Below are 21,812 nucleotides of genomic sequence, written 5' to 3' on the forward strand. Positions count from 1 at the left end.
TTATTAGTCTAAAATAGCTTGCAGTTCATTATGTAAGGTATGAACCAATGTCCTGACTTTTTATAGCTTTTCATTATAGTCTACCATTGATCTTTATTTCTCATTAATTCCCTGTGCCATACACATTCAGCTTTCTTTCCTCTCTTACTAAATCATGTCTCCTCCAAAGCAAGACTGTATGACCATCTTTTTTATTTTATAACCCATAAGATTTTATTTTCTTTTGTATTCTTACATCACAGTTTTATGAGTATCTTCATTGGGACACTAATAGTCTACCTTAAATTGACCATTAACTTATTTTTCTGTATTTGCTTTATTATTAAATTATCTTTGTGATGTTATGTTTATATTCCATTACTTAAATACACAACACTTTACTTACATGGCTGTGATATTTTTTAGCATTACAATACTGATAGTAAAATATACGGAAGCAGTTGCATCAGCATTCACATTTCTAGGCAGCCTGACATGGTGACCAGAGTCAGCATCCCTCAATGCAGTCAGTATTCACTGAGTGCTTGCTGCGTGCCACCACTTTCTACTTGCTGGATTGTAATGAGCCAGACAGGCAAAGGTCATTTTTCCTCTTGAAACTAAATTCTCCTTTAAAATATAGAAACCACATAATAAACTTGGCATTTAAATAAATTATATATGATGATGTTTGCATATGTTTTAATGTAACAAAACAGAAATCTCAACCTACAGAAATCTGAAAGGTAGACTATCTTGAAAAGCTAGGTTTAAGAGAAAGCAATAAAGGGATTATAATTTGCTTAATAGGAAGATGGAACAATTCAAATGTAATTTTTTTAATGTTATGAACATAGTGCCATTCATCTATTGCCATTCATTGATGTCTGCTTATGTCTTCATCAATTTATATAAATTACACTGGAGTAATACATTTCAACAGTTGAAGTTGGTATTATCTTTACCAGCTATGCTAACTACAATTCACTATATACTAGTGAGTACTTAAACATATATTGTAAAAGCTTTACATTCCTCTAAGAGATTGCTTCATTTAGTACTTTACTTATTTATTTATTTTTTTAATTTATTACTTCATTTAGTACTTTAATCAAAGTAGGAGATGGGAGAGTTTGAAAGGAAAAGATCAGTGGTTAAGTAGGAAATACTGAATATTCTTTTATAGCAAAACTTCACTTTTTAATTCACAGGGGAATGGTAGGTTCTGTTTTTACTCTATTATTGGTAAAGTACATTCTAAAATTATTGATACCTAGTTCCACTAGATAATTTTACCCCCAGGGAACAATTCTTCACATATCTCAACATCTTATTATGTTGGCTAATTAGATGTTGATGTGACTTATGATAAATGAAAAGGAAAACGTTATTTTTGAATTATTGTAAAATTTCCTAAGGGGAATTTATTGTTTGAAAGTAACCAAGAAAGAGCTTTCATTGTTCTTTTATATTAATATATCTTTTAGAAAAAGAGACATTACTCAGTTATTAGGGAGCAAATAATTCAGAAGCCAAGGTAACACTTAATAAACAAAAAACCAAGTGAATTCGTATTGCAAAATTCAATGTTGAAATTTATTTGTGACTAAAGTAGCTGAGGTGACAATGAATCTCTTTTTCTTCAGCATTTGAAGATTTATAAATTTATTTCCCTAGCCAATAAAAGTAGTGAGATTTGAATGCTTTAAGGAGTTATAATGTAACCCTTTATTTAATTCTACCTTTCATAGTTGAAGTGGAGTCGTATTTATTAATCTAGTACATCCGTATGTTTACACCTAGTGTGCTCAGATATTTTGGTATTTTTCGCTTTTCTGTCTAGATATTCTTTTCAGATTTCTACACAATAGTGAAGGGAGTCCTAAGGTCATTACTTTATAAAGTTTGTGAAAATTGTACACTTCTAACAATAGAGCTAATTTTTTATTATGAGTGAATGACCAAAATATGAAAGTACAAAGCAGTAATAATATTATTATTCACAACTTTTAAAATATCTGTCTTAGCTTTTTATTTTTTGGAGGGCGCATCACTCACAGAATTACTGTAGAACTACTCATAAAAATTTAAGAATACTCAGGAAGGGTCTGAGTTCTGCAAGAACTCATGGTGTTCAGAGAGCAGTTCTGTTAGTGGAAAGCCTGCTCCTGTGGGCAAGTTTCAAGGCTGATTATTGTTTTTGCCTCTCAGCTGGGAGCTCCTGACAATGAATTATGTTAGTTTTTCATTGTTCATGTGTCAAGTTTTTTTTTTTTTGTTAAGATTTATTTATTTATTTGTGCATACAGAACTGGGGTACAGGCCAGAGGCTCAGAGACGGTGAGAGGCTTCACCAGAGACAGAGTGGGGAACAGAACAGGCAGATCGACGAAGTACACCGCTGAGGGGAGCAGCGGGCGGGTCAGGAGAGGTCTGCCACACCATGTGGTCACCTCCGGGGCAGGCGGGAATCAAACTCATGTGGAAGCGGCTTTAGATTATCAGTGCTGTGCTTTAACCCGCTGCGCCATCAGGGAGGGCCGTCAAGTTTGTTTTTTAAGTTTTATTTTTTTTATATAACAAGGACTGGGGTGCAGGTCAGAGGGTGGGGAGTGAGAGGATTCACCAGAGAGTAAGGAGAACAGGTAGACCTACTGAAACACACTGCTGAGGGGAGCAGCCAGCAGGTCAGGAGAGGTCTACAGCACCATGTGAGCCAGCTCCCTGGCTGGGAATTGAAGTTTTGCCACAATAGCTGGCGATAGCTTAATAGCACTGAGACTAACTCCTGCGCCACCAGGGAGGCCTATCATGTGTCAGGAATTATCTTACTGGCCTAATGCAGTAAGACTTTTTGTGCTATAGTTCCATTTGTCAGTTGTCCTATCTTGGCACATGGATCTTTTACTCTATTTTCAAATTCAGTAACATTGGGCCAGTTTCTTCTCATGCTTCTTTTACTCTGGTTTCTCTTGCATAGTCACATCTTACTCATCCACTTTTAAGGACCCTTGTGATTACATTGGGCTCATCAAACAATCCAGGATAATCTCCTGATTTTAAGTTCAGCTGATTAGCAAAACTTAATTCTGCCTGCAGACTCAATTCCCCTTTGCCATGTAACAACATACTCACAGATTGTGGGGATTAGGATGTGGGATTTGGGGAGACCATTATCCTGCCTACCACAGCCATCACCTCTCTCACTCACTACTGTTTTTCTCCCTGTAGTCTTTTCACTTCTGTTGCTACTTCTGCCCAAGACTAGCCAACTGTCATCTTGCAGTGAAAGAATATTATTGTTTCAAAGTACTATCATTGTTTAGGTAGCTCTTTTGTACCTGGCATCTTACACATCACTAATTCAGATGTTAACTGATTCTAGGTCTGGTCTAATTTGGTACATTTGGTCGGGGCCAAAGACAAGGTGACATATCAGAATACTGCCACTTACGTGCAAGTAAACTTACGATTCTTCTTTCATCAAGAACTGTCAAAGGTGGAACTTCCTTCAGAAAGATGGCTGTGGATTAGACAGAGCTTATTTCCTTGTCTAGGATAAATTCCTGGGGTGAGATGTAAATATATTTCTTGAAGGAAGTAGTTGTCAGATTTTTAATGCGTAAATTTTAATATGTGGAAATTCAAATTCCTCTTTAGTAAAATAAAGTAAATTGTGAGCTGATGTTATCTCTCTCTCTCTCTTTTTTGATGATGTTGTCTCTTAAAAGGGAAAAAATTGGTTTCCCCAATTTTTTTTTTTTTAAAGATTTATTTATTTGTTCATACAGAACTGGGGTACAGGCCAGAGGCTCAGGGGTGGCGAGAGGCTTCACCAAAGACAGAGCGGGGAACACAATAGGCAGATCTACGAAGTACACTGCTGAGGGGAGCAGCGGGCGGGTCAGGAGAGGTCTGCCACGCCATGTGGTCACCTCCGGGGCAGGCGGGAATCGAACTCATGCGGAAGCGGCTTCAGATTCTCAGTGCTGTGCTTTAACCCACTGCGCCACCAGGGAGGGCCAAGTTTCCCCAATTTTAATGTGAGTGTCCTTCAACCTTTTTGTGGTCGATTACTAATGTCAATATTGTTGAATGTTCTTTGCTTCATGGCTTCTGGGTGTAAGGGGAAACATTTGTTTATTTGGTTAGTGTATTTGCTCTCTTGGCATAGGTCATGAATGTAATTGTTTCTAAGAATTTGGCCAATTTCTTTATCTTGCACCCTCAATCCTTGGTGGTTTTTACCATCATCCTTCAGCTGGACTTCTTCTTAGTGTCCATTTATCACTGTCATTCACCAAGATCCTCTTTCTGGAGTCCCTTGATCTATCACTGAGCCAGGTACCCTAGTAAATGCTGATCCTTAATTCCCAGGTTCCTTTCTTGCTCACCCCACATGTGTCCTATATTCCCACATCCCGATGAAGCCACGAGGCAGACTAGCAGTGCAGACTCCCTATATTACTGTATCCCTTTTGCTGCTCTGGGCAGTACCTGCTACTTTATGAGGTGAATGGGACTCATAGGCTTTCCACCCGATGCTTTAAAACCTGAATCCCAATGTTCTCCAGTATTAACACATTGATTAATAAATTATGTTTCTTTGGATTTCTTAAGTAAGTAAATAATATATGGAACACTTAAGGCTGGTATAAAATAGCTGTTTAAAAATGGTTGTTAATAGAATCTTCTGGTTGTCTAAAACTTGGAACCCTCTATTTCTTTCTGTAGCCATCTCTGCAGGTATCTATACTATCTTAGGTCTAATGTTATAGTTATTCTGCAGTTATGAGTTAGTGTTACTTTTCAGATATCAAAATTTAAGGATATATAACAGTGTATTAGTCTTAAGGATTATCTTTAATCTGTGTAATTAATTAGAGGCAAGAGATTTAGAACTTTTCAGAGAGAGAGGCAGGGAAACCCTAATCTGTTTTATCATCACAGCAAAACTTGTCCTGTGACTATAGCAATGTAAACACACTAAAGTCATTCACCTGAGGTTGTGAGCAAGGAAGAATGCCCATGTGACAAGTATTTTCTCTTCAGAACTGTCAAGGATGGCAGTGAGGAGACTTGAACACCAGAAAAGTTAAAGCATATTGATGTTTCACTCAGGAAGAAAGCATTTTAACTTGAATTCTCTTTGCTGCATTCTTTCTAGGAAGAGAAAAGGAGACAAATACGGCATAGCATATGAGGAGTTGACTTATGATTTGAATGGACATCTTCATCTGGTGCCAAAACTAGTGTCATTCCCATCTTGTTGCTTTTCTTTGAGGAAAGATAATGGATACGATGGTACCAAAGATAATTATTTTTTGGGCACTCCCTGCTGGTGCAGGGGGTTAAAGCACAGCACTATGAAGCTATTTGTAGCCACTGTACCATGAGTTTATTCCCAGCCAGTGAAGTGACCCACATGACCTCTCCTGTCTCTCCTGCTGCTCTCCTCAGCAGTAGATTTCAGTCAGTCCCCTGTTCTGTTCCCCTCTCTGTCAATGGTGAATCTTCTCACCCCCTGCATTGCTGGCCTGTACTCCAGTTCTTATATGCATAAATAACTTTTACAAAAGTAAATTAAAAAAAAAAAGATTATTTTTTTTTCTAAAAGGAGAGGGAAAATCAGGATGCGGAAAAGATACTTAAGAATCTGTTTAAAGTAGTCTCATGTTAACATGTTAATTGTAGAAATGTGATTTCTTTCAACAGTAGGGTTGTAAATATAGATATATTATGAACATAAAATTCATAAAACTCCATGTGAAATTTCTACTCTCAGAGCTGTTTTCTAAACAGTTTTTTGAACAGATCTGAGGCTTTGAGAACACTTTGCCATATTTTAGGCAACAGCAAAGTATGTTGAATTCCGTAAAAGCCAGCAAGAGGTAAGTTTTTGTTTTTGTGGGAAAATTATAGTTTTAATTTTTTATTACCAAAAAAAAAATATTTCATGTATGGTTTCATACATAAATACAGTAGGATGCTTACATTGGGTCTTTAGACTCATTCTTCCTTGACTTCAATTATTTAAACTAAGTCTTTTTATTATATTCTAAGCGGAGAATATATTTGAGGAAAAATTATTTAATTGAATTAAATTTCTTTTATTTATAATATATTCATTCTTTAAACTACCCACAGTGCAACACAATTATAATTATGGTTACTTCTGTGGCATATAATGTAAAGTGCAATTTGTGCATCCTGAACAAATCTCCACCACCTCTGAATTCCACTGTAGTCTCTGTACCACAGGAAGCAGACTAGACTTCAGACAGAAATTAGCAAGATATAAATGGTACAAAGCACAACTGTCTTTCACACATATTAGTTATATTGTCTTTACCACGGCACACTAAATATACTGAATCAATGAAGGTGATGTTGAGGTGGATCTACTTGTACCCCAAGTCAATCAGCCTATTTAGGAGTTCATGTTGCTGGATGTCATATTGGGCTGAAATGAAACAGAGTTTCAGATTGGATGGCATTTTTCGTAGTTAACCTGTGCTTTTAAAATGGAATTTGGGGCCCTCCCTGCTGACACAGTGGGTTGAAGCACAGCACTAAGAAGCTTAAAGCCACTTAAACATGAGTTTGACCCCCACCCTGGAGATAACCCACATGGCGTGGCAGACCTCTTCTGACCCACCTGCTGCTCCCCTCAGCAGTGTACTTCGTCAGTTGGCCTGTTCTGCTCCCACTCTGACTCTAGTGAATCCTTTCATCTTCCCTGCACCTCTGGCCTGAACCCTAGTTCTAAATCAATCAATCAGTCAATCTTAAAAACAAAATGGAATTCAATAATCTGTCGTCAGCAGAAAGATAAGCAACCCAGATTTATGCAAATATTTCGAATGAAACAAAATATGGAGATTTTATATGACTAAATCAATGTGCCTTGAATTTTAAAAAAATTGAAATTTTTCCATTGAAAATTTGGGATGAAAACCAAAATACAAAAAGTTTTGAATGGGAAAAACGTCACAGTTTGGATGTCAAACATTTTGGGAAGTAAAAATTGTATTTAAATCTTGGTTACTTTTTAACTACTTAAGAAAAAAATTATGACTCCATGTTAAGCTAACACGTTGTGTTTGGAGGTTAGCACGTGTGTTCGTGTCCCTCGGAAAGCAGCATTCGCTGTGGCTTTGGTGCTCAGCGGGGGCTAGGCTGTGGAACTTGTTGGTAATAATGCTGAATTCTGAGTTGTGCCAGAAAAAGACAGGGTTGAGCTGGTTCCTGCGTGTGCCTGGATTCACTTCCCATACGATGGTAAAATCCTGCCAGGCTCTGGCTTTCAAAGACGGTTTAGTCATGCACGTGCAACCCATCTGGTGGATGCATAAGGGGTTTCCTTCTCAGCTCAGTCCCCCAGCCACAAACATGCTCACATTCTGCCCTTTTCTTTAGTTCTTCTCCTGCCAGGAGCGTGCAAGCTCTATAAACTAAGTGTTCTTCTGCTTCTCTAGGGAAATCCTTCCATAGATGCTGATAGGAGCCAGAACTTTAGTTGAGTTGTGTTTGTGCTGCCTAGCCTCTTTTTAATAGTTTAATTCATTGATTTAAAGAAATATAATTTGATATATATATATACTTTAACCTCAGATGCTGTGGGGAAGGAAAACAGGGAGAAGCACATTATCACATTCTTCTTACCTTGCTCTTATCATTGCACATATCTTTGATCTCCCATAGTTCAGTTCTCCATTTCTAGACAGTCCTTTCTTTTTCTTTAACATGTTTATGGTTTTGCATCAAACCACAAAGTTGCATATAAAATTTTGGTGGTTCAAGATATTTTACAGTCTCTTAACATGATATGCTATTTTGTAAGCTGCTGATCTTATGGCAAGTTAGTATATATTTTTGACACATCTAAACAGCAAAATAATCAGGATAGGAGATAGGAGAAGAGAGTCTTTTTCTAATCAATTGTCCATAGTTTTCAGAGCATTTCAATTTGAATTTAGAAGCCAAATTAGCAATAAATGTGTTATTAATTTTCCTTTCCCTTTGCACAGATTTATGAGAAATACCAAGATTTGTATACTGTGGAACCAAATAATGCACGCCAGTTGGTGGAAATTGCAGCCAGGGATATTGAGAAACTTCTAAGCAACCGATCTAAAGCCTTGGTGGTGAGTTTAAATTGAATCTGCTCATTTTATTTCCAATTACTTACTATTTACTTTCCTGCTTTATTTGGAGGTTTTCATTTGTGTGTCTTCTTTACCTTCAAACCTTTTCATCTGATCTGTTTATAAAGATGAGATACGGATTCATTGTGAACCCAGAGTAATAAAGTTATTTCTATTATTAATTTTTAATATTATAAGGCAATTTTGATACATAGGCATAGTATATTTGATTGATACTTATATCAGTTTATTCATGTATAAGTTATGACACATAGTAATAAAACATGTAAATCTACCATGTATCATAAAGCTCAGAAGTATTTACAGTACCCTTAAAATGGCTCTTGTAACAGTTTCCTGTCCTATCAACTTGCCTTCCAGACAGAATAGCCAATACTCTGGTTATTCAATTCATTGTTTCGTTGCTCTTAAAATTAGTTGTACTTCCAATAAATGTTTTGATAGGTACCATCTTTTTCAGTTTAGGGTTACTTATCAGCTTTAGTAAAATCATTTGCTTTTTTTCAATCCACAACTTTTTGTATGACTTTCCTACCTATTTATATTAGCTTGATTCATTTCTTTTTGCAATTAAGTGTTATGAGGACACTTTATTTATTCTCAGTTGGTAAATATTATTTGTATTATTTTCAGGTAAACACTACACTGAATAGTGCTGATAAATTTTCATGAATAAGAATTTTCAAGAATATCTGTGTGGTCAATGCATGCTGCTAGGTAGTCACAAAGTCAGCTTTACAAAAGTGTCATGGTTGTTTTCCGAAGTGGTTGTATCAATTTAGACCTCTTCTCAAAAGATGTGAGTCACAAGATAAGAACTTAGATTCCTTGGTCCATTTTCTAGCCAGTAGTGACTGTGTGGGTTTGTAACCACAGACAACTGAACTGGTATGAAATAAACTTCTGATTATTGCAAATGACCAACATCTTGCTTTATGTCCCTACTCTTGTCTCCCTTTAGGGAAAGTTCTGTTCATCTTGTATATTTTGATTTTTTAAATTGATTTTTAGGTTATACATATTTGATAATAATTCACTCAGCTTATATGTGCTGTAAATATTATTTTCCAGTTTGTGACTTATCTTTTCATTTTCACTTTCATTTGGTAAAGTAAGTTCTTAATTTTAATGTAGTTAAATAAATATATTTTTATATTTTTTGTACGTATTTTTTAAAAAGATTTATTTATTTATGCATACAGAACTGAGGTACAGGCCAGAGGTGCAGGGGTGGTGAGAGGATTCACCAGAGACAGAGTGGGGAGCAGAACAGGCAGATTGACGAAGTACACTGCTGAGGGAAGCAGGGGGGGTGTCAGGAGAGGTCTGCCAGGCCATGTGAGTCACCTCTGGGGCAGGTGGGGATCGAACTCATGCAGAACTAGCTTTAGCTTCTTAGTGCTGTGTTTTAACCTGCTGTGCCAACAGGGAGGGCCCTTTTGTATGCATTTTTTATCAATCCTTTGCTACCTTGATGTTATAAATAGAATTTTTGTTTACTTTATATTGCTAGATCCTATGTTTAGTCTACTGATTTATTTATCTATAGCTGATATCAATAGATGTTTTAAGCTATCAACTCAAAGTAAAAATTTTCCAGCCAGTTTCTCCAGGGCCATTTGTACCTTGTCTTTTCTCGTAATCTCCAGTTACCAAACTCAGTGTCTGGCAGACCCATTCCCTCACCATACTGTTTTTTAGATGTATCTGAAGTATTCTTGAATTCACATTTCAAGTAAATTTTAGATTTGAAATGTGATTATACATGAAAATTTTGACTGGGATTTCATTGGTATTACACTGATGCAGATGAAATTGGGTAGAATTGATTATATTTTGTTTCTCTATGTACAAACATAATATCTTAGTAATTTTTTAATGCCATTCATACATGTTTTGAATTTTTTTCTTTTATGTTTGAAGTAACATTAGTTTACAATAGCATTTATGTTTGAGGAGTATAGGTTCATATTTCTCTAAATGTACTGATACCAAAATTCCTGCTCTTGACTCTCAGTCAGAAGAATTGAATTTTGAAGTGAAGGGAGGTTATTTCATTTATTTGTAGACAAATGAGGATGGTAGTAGATGATAGTCTGAAAAACTAACCCCCCTCTTACTAGCAAAACAATGAGATGTTTAACTGGAGTTGGAAGGACATACTGAGTTTGATCCCTGCCCCAGAGCTGACCCACTTGGTGTGGCAGACCTCTCCTGGCCCACCTGCTGCTCCCCTCAGCAGTGTTCGTAGATCTGCCTGTTCTGCTTCCCGCTCTGTCTCTGGTGAATCCTCTCACCCTCTGCATCTCTGGCCTGTACCCGGTTCTGTATAAATAAATAATAAATCTTAAAAAAAAAAAAAAAAGTCTTTGTAAAGTTCTTGTCCTTAGTTAGATGGAATGCTAGTAATCAAGTTTCATTCCTTTATTCTACAAATCTCATTATAGTTTTGGTATTTGTTCCAGAACAACTCTTACCCTCTCCCTCTGTGTCTTAGTGCTTAGAAGGCTTCATTCTTGGCAAGTACATGCCTTTGTATTATGCTTCTGAAGTATCTAGAATCATGTTGCAGTGTAACTGGAAGGTCCTTTGGAATATTTGGTATGCCATAGTGCCACAAGCTGTGACATTTAACTTTCAACTTATAAAAAAAGGCATAATTCATAATAAGATAAGCTGTCATGATTGGATGACCCAAAGCACTATTATCTTTAATTATGAGTGTATGGACACCCATTTTAAGTAGCATTTAGAGAGGTGAAATGTGCTTTATAAAAGTATATCTTGGGCCCTCCCTGGTGGCACAATGGGTTAAAGCACAGCACTGCAAAGCTCTCCCAAGCCACAGAGTTTCATCCCTAGCCAGGGAGCTGACCCACAAGACCTGGCATACCTCTCCTGACCCTCCTGCTGCTCCCCTCAGCAGTGCATTTCAGCTGATCTGCCTGTTCTGCTCCCCACTCTGTCTCTGGTGAATCTTCCCTATACCTCTGGCCTATAAGCCAGTTCTATAAGCATAAATAAATAAATAATTAAAAATATATCTAATAAAATAAGATACTTTCTACAAAAGTGCTTTTTTGTTAGTTAATGATGACTGAAAATGATTCCACATATAATTGATTTTTATCGGCTTACATTTTTTTCCCCTTCAGCTGTAGAAAGCAGGTAGTCTGGATATCAGAGTTCCTTGGAAAAGATAGTAAAATAAAATACTATATACGGGCATGTGTGTGTGATGTGTGTGTGTGTGTGTGTGTGTGTGTGTGTGTGATGTGTGTGTGTATGTATGTGTATGTATCTTAATTCAATTAAATGGGAATCACTTGAGACTCTCTCTTAATTATTTTGAATTGAAGCTAAGGACACCTGGTATATTATTTGAGTGCTGTGTGGGATTAGTGATATCTTAAATGTCTGATGTCAGTATAGGAGATACAATGACTAAATGGATGCATATAATTAGTTTTTTGTGCCAGTGGAAACATTAATGTTTGTTTTCAAACACATTTTTTTTTTTGCTTTTTTTGAGTCCATGAAAATAGAAGACAGATTATTTAAAAAAGGAATATTTTGAGGCTTATTGAAGAACACATGCTACATTGTACTATAAATGAAGAAATTATTAATTCACTTTATTTTTACTGTAGCTTTATTTCAGGGAGCTATCTGGGTTAAAGGAATTTTAATTTATAGGTATGGGGTATCAGTGTATAACTATAAATAAACATATTGGAAAAACTCATGTATTTACACATGTGAGATAGATGATTAAATTCAATATCAATAAGATCATATAATTTGCTAAATAACATTATCTAATTACTTCTTACAATACCACTATGCTCTAGACACCATTATTAGCATGATTTTTCAATAAGGAGACTGGGTTTTTGCAGCTTTTACTTGCCCAGGGAAACATAATTAATAAGCAGAATGTACCGGAGCTTCTCAAACATTAATGTGCATATCCATCACCCATGACTCTTGTTAAAATGTGGCTTTTTATTCAATAGCTCTTATTTTCTATAAAGTGATATTGAGGCTTATGGTACAAAGGCTTTGAGTAGGAAGAATACGAGAGTATTCCAATTGACGTGTGTCTAATTTTAAAGTCTCATTCTTACTTATCACACAAATATATCCCATGGCCTTAAACACTATATAATCTTGGCATGAAAGAAATGAGTGCTACACCGTATGCAGTGAATCTTCTATAAATTGTTTTCCAAAATGAGTCAATAAAATTGAAAATATGTGATATTAAAAAATCTTTTATTTGTATAAGAACAATTTAAAAATATTTTATCTTTTATATGTTGTTGATTTAAAACTAAGCCTATTTCTTGCTTTATGCTTTTATTGCATTTGTTTTATGGTTAACTCTAGACCATTTCCACCAGTATTTTCTTTTTCCCATTTCTGTGCTTATTTTGAATCTTTATTCATATTCACTTTGAGATATAGTCTTTGTTCTGCTCTTTCAGCCATTAGGAGGAAGAGCTGAACAGAAATCAGTAAAAAAATAATGCGCCACTGACCCATGCCATGTGGGTCAACTCCCTGGCCGGGGACAGAAATGCTGCAATGGCTTCAGATAGCTTCATAATGTTGAGACTTAACCCCATTGTACCACCAGGGAGGGCTCTGTAGTAATGTTTTTAAGCAACCAGAAGCCAAACAATATTTAGAAGCAAAAAGGAAATAATCATTTAACATCCCTAGTAACATTTTTTTCAGTCTGAATTAGAGAGAAAAATTTTGCAAGTCTTAATGAACAATTAATTTACAGGGAAGGAAACTTTCCAATAAAATAATCCAGTCTCGGTCCTCCCTGGTGGCACAGCTTAAAGCACAGCACTAAGAAGTTAAAGCCACTTCTGCATGAGTTCGATTCCCACCTGCCCTGGAGGTGACCACATGGCATGGCATACCTCTCCTGGCCCACCCGCTGCTCCCCTCAGCAGTGTACTTCGTCGATCTGCTTGTTCTGTTCCCCACTCTGTCTCTGGTGAAGCCTCTCACCACCCCTGAGCCTCTGGCCTGTACCCCAGTTCGGTATGTACGAATAAATAAATCTTTAAAAAAAAAAAATCCAGTCTCTAATGATGCCTCCTAAAAGACGAAGGTGAACAGAATCAGTGATCTTATTGTTCACCAAGAAACACAGTTAAAGGCATCTGCTGAGTAAATTGTTCAGAGAAAATAGGATCAAGGTTATAATAAACAAATTTTCTAGTGACACTTTTCCAATTATGGTATATCTTGTCTTACTCCGGTTGTCCTGGTAACTTTAATTAAAACTGCTCCAATTTATTATGAAACTTTGAAAGCTATAATATGGCCCAATCTTAATTCAGCCTTGATATTCAGCTTATGATTAGATAATAAAAAGGAAAGGACATAGGTTTCCAAGTGAATATTAAAATGGGCTTTTTTTTTTTTTTCTGGAAGAACTAGATAATCATTGTTTTACTGAACTGTTTAAATTGCGTTCAGTAATTATATTTTTATGTTTATTATGCCTGTCAGAATTTGCTGAATCACATTTCTAATCTTCATTCCTGTATAGATATTGGCCAAGAAATATAGAAAGAAAGCTCAGAAAATGAGCTCCAAATTGTGATAAAGAGTTCAGGAGAGAAATGTCAAATTCTTCAAGACTCAAAGAATGTATTAAAAATGTATTTGTGGGCCCTCCCTGGTGGCGCAGCGGGTTAAAGCACTGCACTAAGAAGCCTAAGCCACTTCCGCATGAGTTCGATCCCCTGGAGGAGATCCACATGTCGTGGCAGACCTCTCCTGACCCGCCCGCTGCTCCCCTCAGCAGTGTACTTGGTCGATCTGCCTGTTCTGCTCTCCACTCTGTCCCTGGTGAATCCTCTCACCCGCCACATCTCTGGCCTGTACCCCGTTCTGTATGAATAAATAAATAAATCTTAAAAAAAAAATGTATTTGTGTGGGGCTCTCCCTGGTGGCGCAATGGGTTAAAACACTGCAATCTGAAGCTCTTCAAAGCCACTGCAGCTCTAGTTCTATCCCCTGCCAGGGAGGTGACCCACATGGCGCAGCACACCTCTTCTGACCCACCTGCTACTCCCCTCAGCAGTGTACTTTGTCTGTCTGCCTGTTCTGCTCCCTACTCTGTCTTGGTGAATCCTCTCACCACCCCTGTACCTCTGACCTGTACCCAGTTCTTTAAGCATAAGTTAATAAGTCTCTAGAAAAAAAAAATGTATGTGTGTGTTTATTAGGAATCACAGTTAATTTTTGTGAAAACAGACTCAGCAGAATATATTAAAATAAAATGAAGAGTTTCATGTTAAAGTGATTGGGAAGGGGGAACTTGGCAGAAATCTTGCCTGCACTCTCACTAATAAGTTTGCTGAACTGGTGAAAGAAATAAGTAGTGCTGTTAAAGATTATTTTTTATTGTTTGTTTTTGAGAATGCAGTTCATATAAGCATGCTTATGGACAGAAGGGAAGGAGTCTCTAATTTTAACCTATGAGAAAAATTCTGTTGTAGGTTTATTGAAAAGGAAACACACAGAGATAAGAGTCATGCAGTTAATGTTTGAAAAGGGTGGTATCTTTCATTTGGGATAGAAGGGATATTGAATATGAATACAGACAGTTGTGCTTGCAGGTACAGAGCTTTGAATGTCACACTGGTTGTTTACTTATCCTTTGGTAAAGTAGAAGTTGATTCTATATGCAAAGAATGTAAGGGTTATATGAATATTGAGGGACACTGTGACTATTTGGGGGAGCAACATAAGGAAAAGTAAAAGGTATCTACTATAGGCAAGTGCCTGCCAGTCCTCAATCAAATTGAAAATCACCCGGGAGGTATAAAATGCTTTCATGTTTTAAAAATGAGGTTGAAAGAGCTACCTGAAAATTATGTGTGTGTGTGTTTGTGTCTTGACCATGAGTCTAAATCTCTTGAAGTTATAAATTTATCCAGGTGATGGAGAACTAGAGAAAAATTACATTAGAAAGACTGGAATTTTGTGCTGTTTTTTTCATGGCGGGGGGAGGGGAATAATGTGCTTACCGTTCTCTTTAATCTTAGTGTGCCAGTGTCTTTGAGAGGATTCCTGAGGTGGTTGATATATTTCCCTTTGAGCTTGAGGGCTAGGGGATCTAGGTGTAATCCATGCTTTGTTTTGCAAAATTGAGATTATTTTCATGTATTTGGATTTGATGCTTGTCTGTGGATGCTAAACAATGATATGCCCAGACTGGAAATGTCTCCTGGTGGCTCATAGGGTGCACACCTGTACATACAACTGAGCAGTGGTGGTGGGCTATGTGACAACTGCTCTGGGAGTGATATAACTGGCGTTGCTGCTGGGGCAGAGCCAGTTCAACAGAAAGAGGGTGGTAGTGCACCACCCGGGACCACTGAGGGTAGAGGTGTAAATAGCTGCCAGAACTCTGATGGTGTAGCTGGTTGCCCTGGATATTTGCAGACAATACATGAAAGCACTCAAAAGAGGGACAGGACAGTGTTGACTGTCATCCTATCTCAGAGAGTACCCACACATAATTATATCAAGTAGGGCTTTCTAATGATAAACACCATTTGGGTATTTGGAGCTGCATTTCAAGTGGTAGTCTGATTACTAAATGTTCTTTTTTAATCTGTTGATTTTTTTTTCCTTTTTCTTCATTAACCCCTTATGATCTGTCCATAGAATTACACAAACACCCTTCTGAGAATTCAGTTTTTGACTTCTGCTGAGTAACATATTGGCAGAAATCCTTTGTTCAATACTCAACCATAGCCTATGTTTTTTTGTACATGTAAGAGTTCTCTTGACTTGATTCTTCACATTTTTTGAATTTAGAGAATCAAGGACAGCATTTACAAGTAAGAGATGACTGTATTTTTCTTAAAATCCCCTGACTCAATTTACCATTAAAATGATGGATGCCATGCTCATTAAATTGCGATATTATAAAATCATGAATCTTGAAAGAATTTTGGGACTTTGTTTTATGGCCTTTTATCAGACAGGTGAACACCTAAAAGATTGAGGAGTTAGCTGTCCTTAATCATTTTTATTTTATTTTTAAAAAGATTTATTTATTTATTTGTGCATACAGTACTAGGGTACAAGCCAGAGGTGCAGGGGCAGTGAGAGGATTCACCAGAGACAGAGTGGGGAGCAGAACAGGAAATCGATGAAGTACACTGCTGAGGGGAGCAGCAGGCAGGTCAGGAGAGATCTGCCTTGCCATGTGGATCACCTCGCGGCAGGGTATTGAATTTGCACTGAAGTGGTTGCCGCTAGCTTGCAGTGCTGCGCCCTAACCCGTTGCATCACCAGGGAGGGTCCTCTCAATTTTTTTTAAAAAAAATAATATAATAGTTTATATCATTTTATGCATTTTCCTATTTCAGTTGTAATCCCCTTGGGCTTCCCATTACCAGATCACCCATGTGCCAACACCATAGTTCAGTGCATTTCCCTCCTCCCCCTGTTTTTGATCCCATTCCCCACTCTACCCCCATACAATGTCTCTGGTATATAGCTGCTCACTATTATTATTTTTTCACCTGGTCTGTTATATTCCTGCTATGAGTGAAACCATCCGGTATTTTTTCTTTTCTTTCTGGCTTATTTCACTAAGCATGACCTTTTCCAACTCCATCATGTCGCAAAAGGCATTTATTTATTTATTTTGGTTGCTGATTAATATTCTGTTGTGTCCTCTCAATTATTTTTAATGACAAAACGTCCTCAATTATAATATCCCTGTTGCTTAGTTTGGTTTTCAAGAAATTATTTCTATAATCTATGTGCTTATCTAACTTCAACTTATTTTATTTTGCACTCCCTAAACTCCTTCTTAACATCTGATTGGTATTTTCCTTATGGGAATGACTCATTTTGTATTTGTGTGTACATATGTGCATGCATGTTGTGTGTGTGTGTGTGTGTGTGTGTGTGTGAGAGAGAGAGAGAGAGAGAAATGAATGTTTGTGTCATTTACCAATATTTCTTGGAGATTTTTAAATCACTGTGTATTTATGTATATGTATACACACACACACACATATAAAATTACTTTTAATGAATTTGATGAGTACCATTACATGAATCTGTTGATGCATTGTTCATTTATACAGGCTCCATTGCTAGATATTTGATTTGTTTCTTTATTTGTTTGTTTTATAGAGGCAATACTAATATTGTTTGTAGCATATCTTTACATCCAGGAGAACTTTTGATTACTTTAGGAGAACCAAGTCAAATAAATGAACTATTTGAGTGAAAAAGCATTTGGGGCATTATTTATGTTCACTAAAGGAAATAATAACCTTTAATCTTTCTAAATCTTTCCCTTTTCTTAACTTGCTTTTAAATAACAGATCTTTGATAAACTTAGACGTGACCTGGTCATATTTGGTCCATTTTCAATGGTAGATATGTTTTTAAGTATTATACGTATGTCAGAAACTCTTACTGTTTCTCTGTGGATCAGTGGCTTTGTTATTGTCAACACAATAAGTTCAAAATTAATAGGTTGGTTGGGCAAACATCTGTCTTCCAGATTTACTTAAAAAAAAAAATTTCAGCCTAAGATTTGCAGTATGGATTATGCACTCCAGCGCATATGCTCTTGCTTGCATGTGCTACCCTAGTGCCAGGCAGTGAGCCCGCATGCTACATGTGCATTTGTGATCAGGCTGTCGGCAGAGCTCTTATTCCAGGACAACTGACACCATCAAGGCCCTCTTAAGTGCAAAAACCAAGTTGTATCCTGACAGCGGAGGCATTAGTTACAGAAGATGGTCTTTTCTGTCTCTGGTTAATTTATTCATTTAGCATCTAACTCATTACTCTCCAATTACAGCTACCCTATAAATGTTGCTCTGCTGTAGCCTGGCAAACTATTCATGTGATGATTTACAGTTTTATTAGAAATTCTAGGTCAAGTGACTTAAAAGTTCAATATTAAATAATAATGACTCATTTTCTACAAGAGGGCATACAGAGAATTTATTGCTCCATATATAACTGCTTGTGTTATTTCCCCCCTCACAACAACATAATGTGACCTCTTAAAAAGGAAAAGAATTAGATAAATCTTCCCATATGATATTTATTTGCTCAGAACCTTTCTTTAAAATGTGGATGTTCAAGAGCTATTTTTTTTTTTATTGCAGCCCAGAGTAATGAATTGGACTCATGCAGAAATGTAAATTTTTGTTAAATTACTTTGCATGCAACTTTTTTCTCTTAACTGAGCACTTTTTACACTGGAAATCAAAATATGTCAATAAAGTATATAAGTTCTAAATAATAAGTTGCCTATTAGTAACGCTTGACTTGTTAAATATATTCATTGAAATGAAATTAGTATTCACAACTACTCAGTGATAATGTCTTTAGTTAACATATTAAAAATTAATGTAATAATAACTATCTTACATGATACCTTACCTAGTAGGATAATAGTAATAATAGTAATTTATCAAGTGCTTATGATACACTAGGTTCTTTGTTAAAGACTTTATTTACACTTATTTAATCTTTACAATGCATTTCCACACATAGTATATTAGCTTTGTTTTATAGTTATTTGGTCTAATGACCTGTATCTAAATCTGTTTAATTTTCAAGCTCTTTACTGAATTTATCCTCTCAATGTGTTTTGCTTATAATGTGTCATGTTCTCTGCAGAATATTTTTATGTATTTAATAATTTATTAAGATTTCTTTTGCTTCTCTAATAACTTCTTTTTTACTCCCTTTCTTTCTCTTCTTTCTTTTCCATTTGCTTTACTTCCTGCTTCATCTCCTTTCCTTCTTCTTTCTCCTCTTTTACCTTCTTTTTATATAATGTGACAAAGTGATATATAGATTTTGAAAGTTTTATATTTTCCAAGTTCATAAAGTTCTAGATTGGTATTTATGCTTCAAGGGAAATTATTTGGGATCATGTTTTATTTCATATAAGATATGCTGTACAAAGGAAGTGATAATGATAGCTTATTTTAATTTTGATTATAATGTATGTAAAAGGAAAGAAAAAACTGAAGAAGAAGAAATAGAGGGAAAAAAGAGGAAAGAGGAAGGATCTGGCCTTTCTGTTCTTTAGCGTCACTATTATTTGTAATGTTTTAGGTTCTTACATAAAAATGTGTGATTGTCAGAATACATGAAATACAAAAGTTTTAATTTTGCTCAGTGTAGTAACTTAGGTTTACCTGTGAAGACCATGGACTTTAGAGAATTTATAGGCCTTACCTTACAATGGGACTTAAATCTATAAATGATATATTTTGGGAGTATTTTAGTTAAATGCTAGACTAGATAGTATAATGTGCAACCTTCATGTAAAGATCAAAACTAGGGCAGTTTTGTATTTTTAAAGTAGAGCTTAAATATCATACAGATACTCTCAGAACCAATTTAAATAATGACTGTTTTTGAGATTGTTCTTTTCAGTTGGTATTTCGCAAAATTAGTATTACTGGGTGTTATGACACTAGTTATAGATGTAGAACTCTGAGAAGCATGTGCATATCTAAACCTAAGGAATGCATAAATTAACCAACTTTTAATTACAAATAGTGAGAAATGCAGGACAGAGTGAAAGGATAAGCCCTGCTATGCCATTAGAGTGCCATCCAGAGAGTGTCAGAGGTCATGGAGGAGGCCAGCTGAGTTTGTTTAGTGCAACACAAAGGACTTGTGAAAACTCCTTTAGAATTTTTCATTCTTCCTAAATTTATAGATGTTTAATATACCTACTGTCATTCCCCAATTAATTAGTTCCCTGCAACATTATTGTTTTGAAGATGGTGTCTGTTGGGAGTTTGGTGGTTCTTTCTTTAATTCCAATGATGTCAGATGTCTGCCAGTCCTCTTGCCAGGCTAATCAGGGTTGTGTCACTTCTGTGATCAAATTTCTGTTCCCTAAATGATGGTCTGCAGTCCTCAGTTGACTTTTCACACTGGTTGTCCCTTTGCTGCGGGAAGCTAACTCAGCATATTAGGCAGCAGCAAGGGGCATCTAAAACCTATCTTGAAAGAAGTTACCACATTCAGTTATAGCAGAAATGCTCAGCTGTTCTCCATGAAGTATTTCAGATGTGCCCACTGATTTGAAACTGCATTTCTGATTTGAAACTGCTGCAGATAAGTCACACTGAATAAATACTAGAAGGAGGACAGTTTAAAGACTTAAAGGCAGTCCCTGTCAAGGCAGGCCATACTTTTCCTCTCAGCAACACACACACAGGGAAATTATCCCTGTGATCTGCCAGAGTTTTATTTCCACATAAGTAGGCATCCATTACAGAGGAGCTGGTGCTGTACATTTTTGTTGTGTTTGTGTGACAATAGTAATTTCCTACTTCTCTATTTAATGCCAGTATGCTTATTGAGCTTCAGAACGCTGTCGTTAGGTTATATAAATGGAGGAATGTATGTATGATACAGCTAGTTTTTAGAGGTTAGAAAATAATCTAACATTAACCAAAGCTGAGGTCTGACTAATGTGCTCTCGGTGACATTGGTACTTCTCTGATTCACTTTGTGGTGTTACCTGTTCAAGTCTTACTGAGTAATAGATTTTGCTTAATATATTAAATCCTGATTTGATTGTTTCAGTTTTCTAGTCCACAAAATAATTAATCTCAGGGGGAAAATGGGCCTATTTTCAAAGAATCGGATTTTTCTATTAATAAGAGGTTAGTAGTGGGGAATGGGAGAAATAATTTCTGGTAGTACTTTTTTGCAGTTTTAATCAGAGAAACAATAGTTTGATTAAGGCATATAAAGGCAATTAACTGTGGGAGGAAATAGAGTTATCAAGGACAGGCATCCAAAACTAAACAAGTACTCAGTGAGAGTTAAAGATTGAAGTGTTCTGCCCTGTCTGTGATTAGGCAGAATATTAAATATTCTCAGTTATTTTAAATTGTTGAGTCAGTTGGTAATATATAAAATAATAAAATCATCCTTATTCATGATCTAGCTCCTTTAATAATTTTCTGTGACTCTATTTAAAATGTACACATATCAAAACAGAAGCAAGATTATCACTTGTCAAATAAAATAACTCTTAGATTTTTTTTATATCTCAGGTTTTCTTTTCTTCTGTGTCTGTAAGTTCCATACACAAAGCAAATATTACAAATATCTCCCATGTGGTGATTGATCTAAGGAGTTAATTAAAATTACTAGCTAGTATTTGCAAAGTATAATCAGTGATAACTAAAACGTAATAAGGAAAAAAATGAGAGAATCAAGTTACATTTTCATTAATTCTACTGTTTGTGGAATATTAGTTGATTTACATAGGGAATTAACTATGTGGTGAAATACAGTAATGATTATATTATCTCCTATTCAGGATTTAATTTTCTAGAATCTTAATTTCCTCATCTTCTGCCTGTTAGCAACACAGTATACAATTTTATTTGGATTAAACAGTTGAATTAAAAATATATTTATTTATATATTTTTTTATATCATTGATCATTTAAAAACAATGTTTAATTTATCGCCCCTGGGTGTAGAATTTTCACCCCCAGTTCTCCCGTGCACCATCACCACTGCCCCTGTGTGCCTCCCTCCCTTCTTTCCATTCTCCTCTCTGTAGAATGTCTCTATTTGTAATGGTCTTAAACAATTGAGTC

The 21,812-nt window shown here is 36.0% G+C and overlaps 1 protein-coding gene across 3 annotated transcripts in view; it reads left to right on the top strand.

Moving 5' to 3' along the window:
- Positions 1 to 21,812, top strand: part of CACNA2D1 (calcium channel, voltage-dependent, alpha 2/delta subunit 1) — a 397,279-nt gene that overhangs the window by 93,679 nt on the left and 281,788 nt on the right. For all 3 annotated transcript variants that reach the window (XM_004676889.2, XM_012720902.1, XM_012720903.1), the window contains exon 3: positions 8,010 to 8,126. In XM_004676889.2, coding sequence (XP_004676946.1) covers positions 8,010 to 8,126 — 117 coding nt within the window. The remainder of the gene's footprint in view (positions 1 to 8,009; positions 8,127 to 21,812) is intronic.

The sequence above is a fragment of the Condylura cristata genome, unplaced genomic scaffold (genome assembly GCF_000260355.1).
Source record: "Condylura cristata isolate star-nosed mole 26May11 unplaced genomic scaffold, ConCri1.0 scaffold00005, whole genome shotgun sequence".
Taxonomy (NCBI): Eukaryota; Metazoa; Chordata; class Mammalia; order Eulipotyphla; family Talpidae; genus Condylura; species Condylura cristata.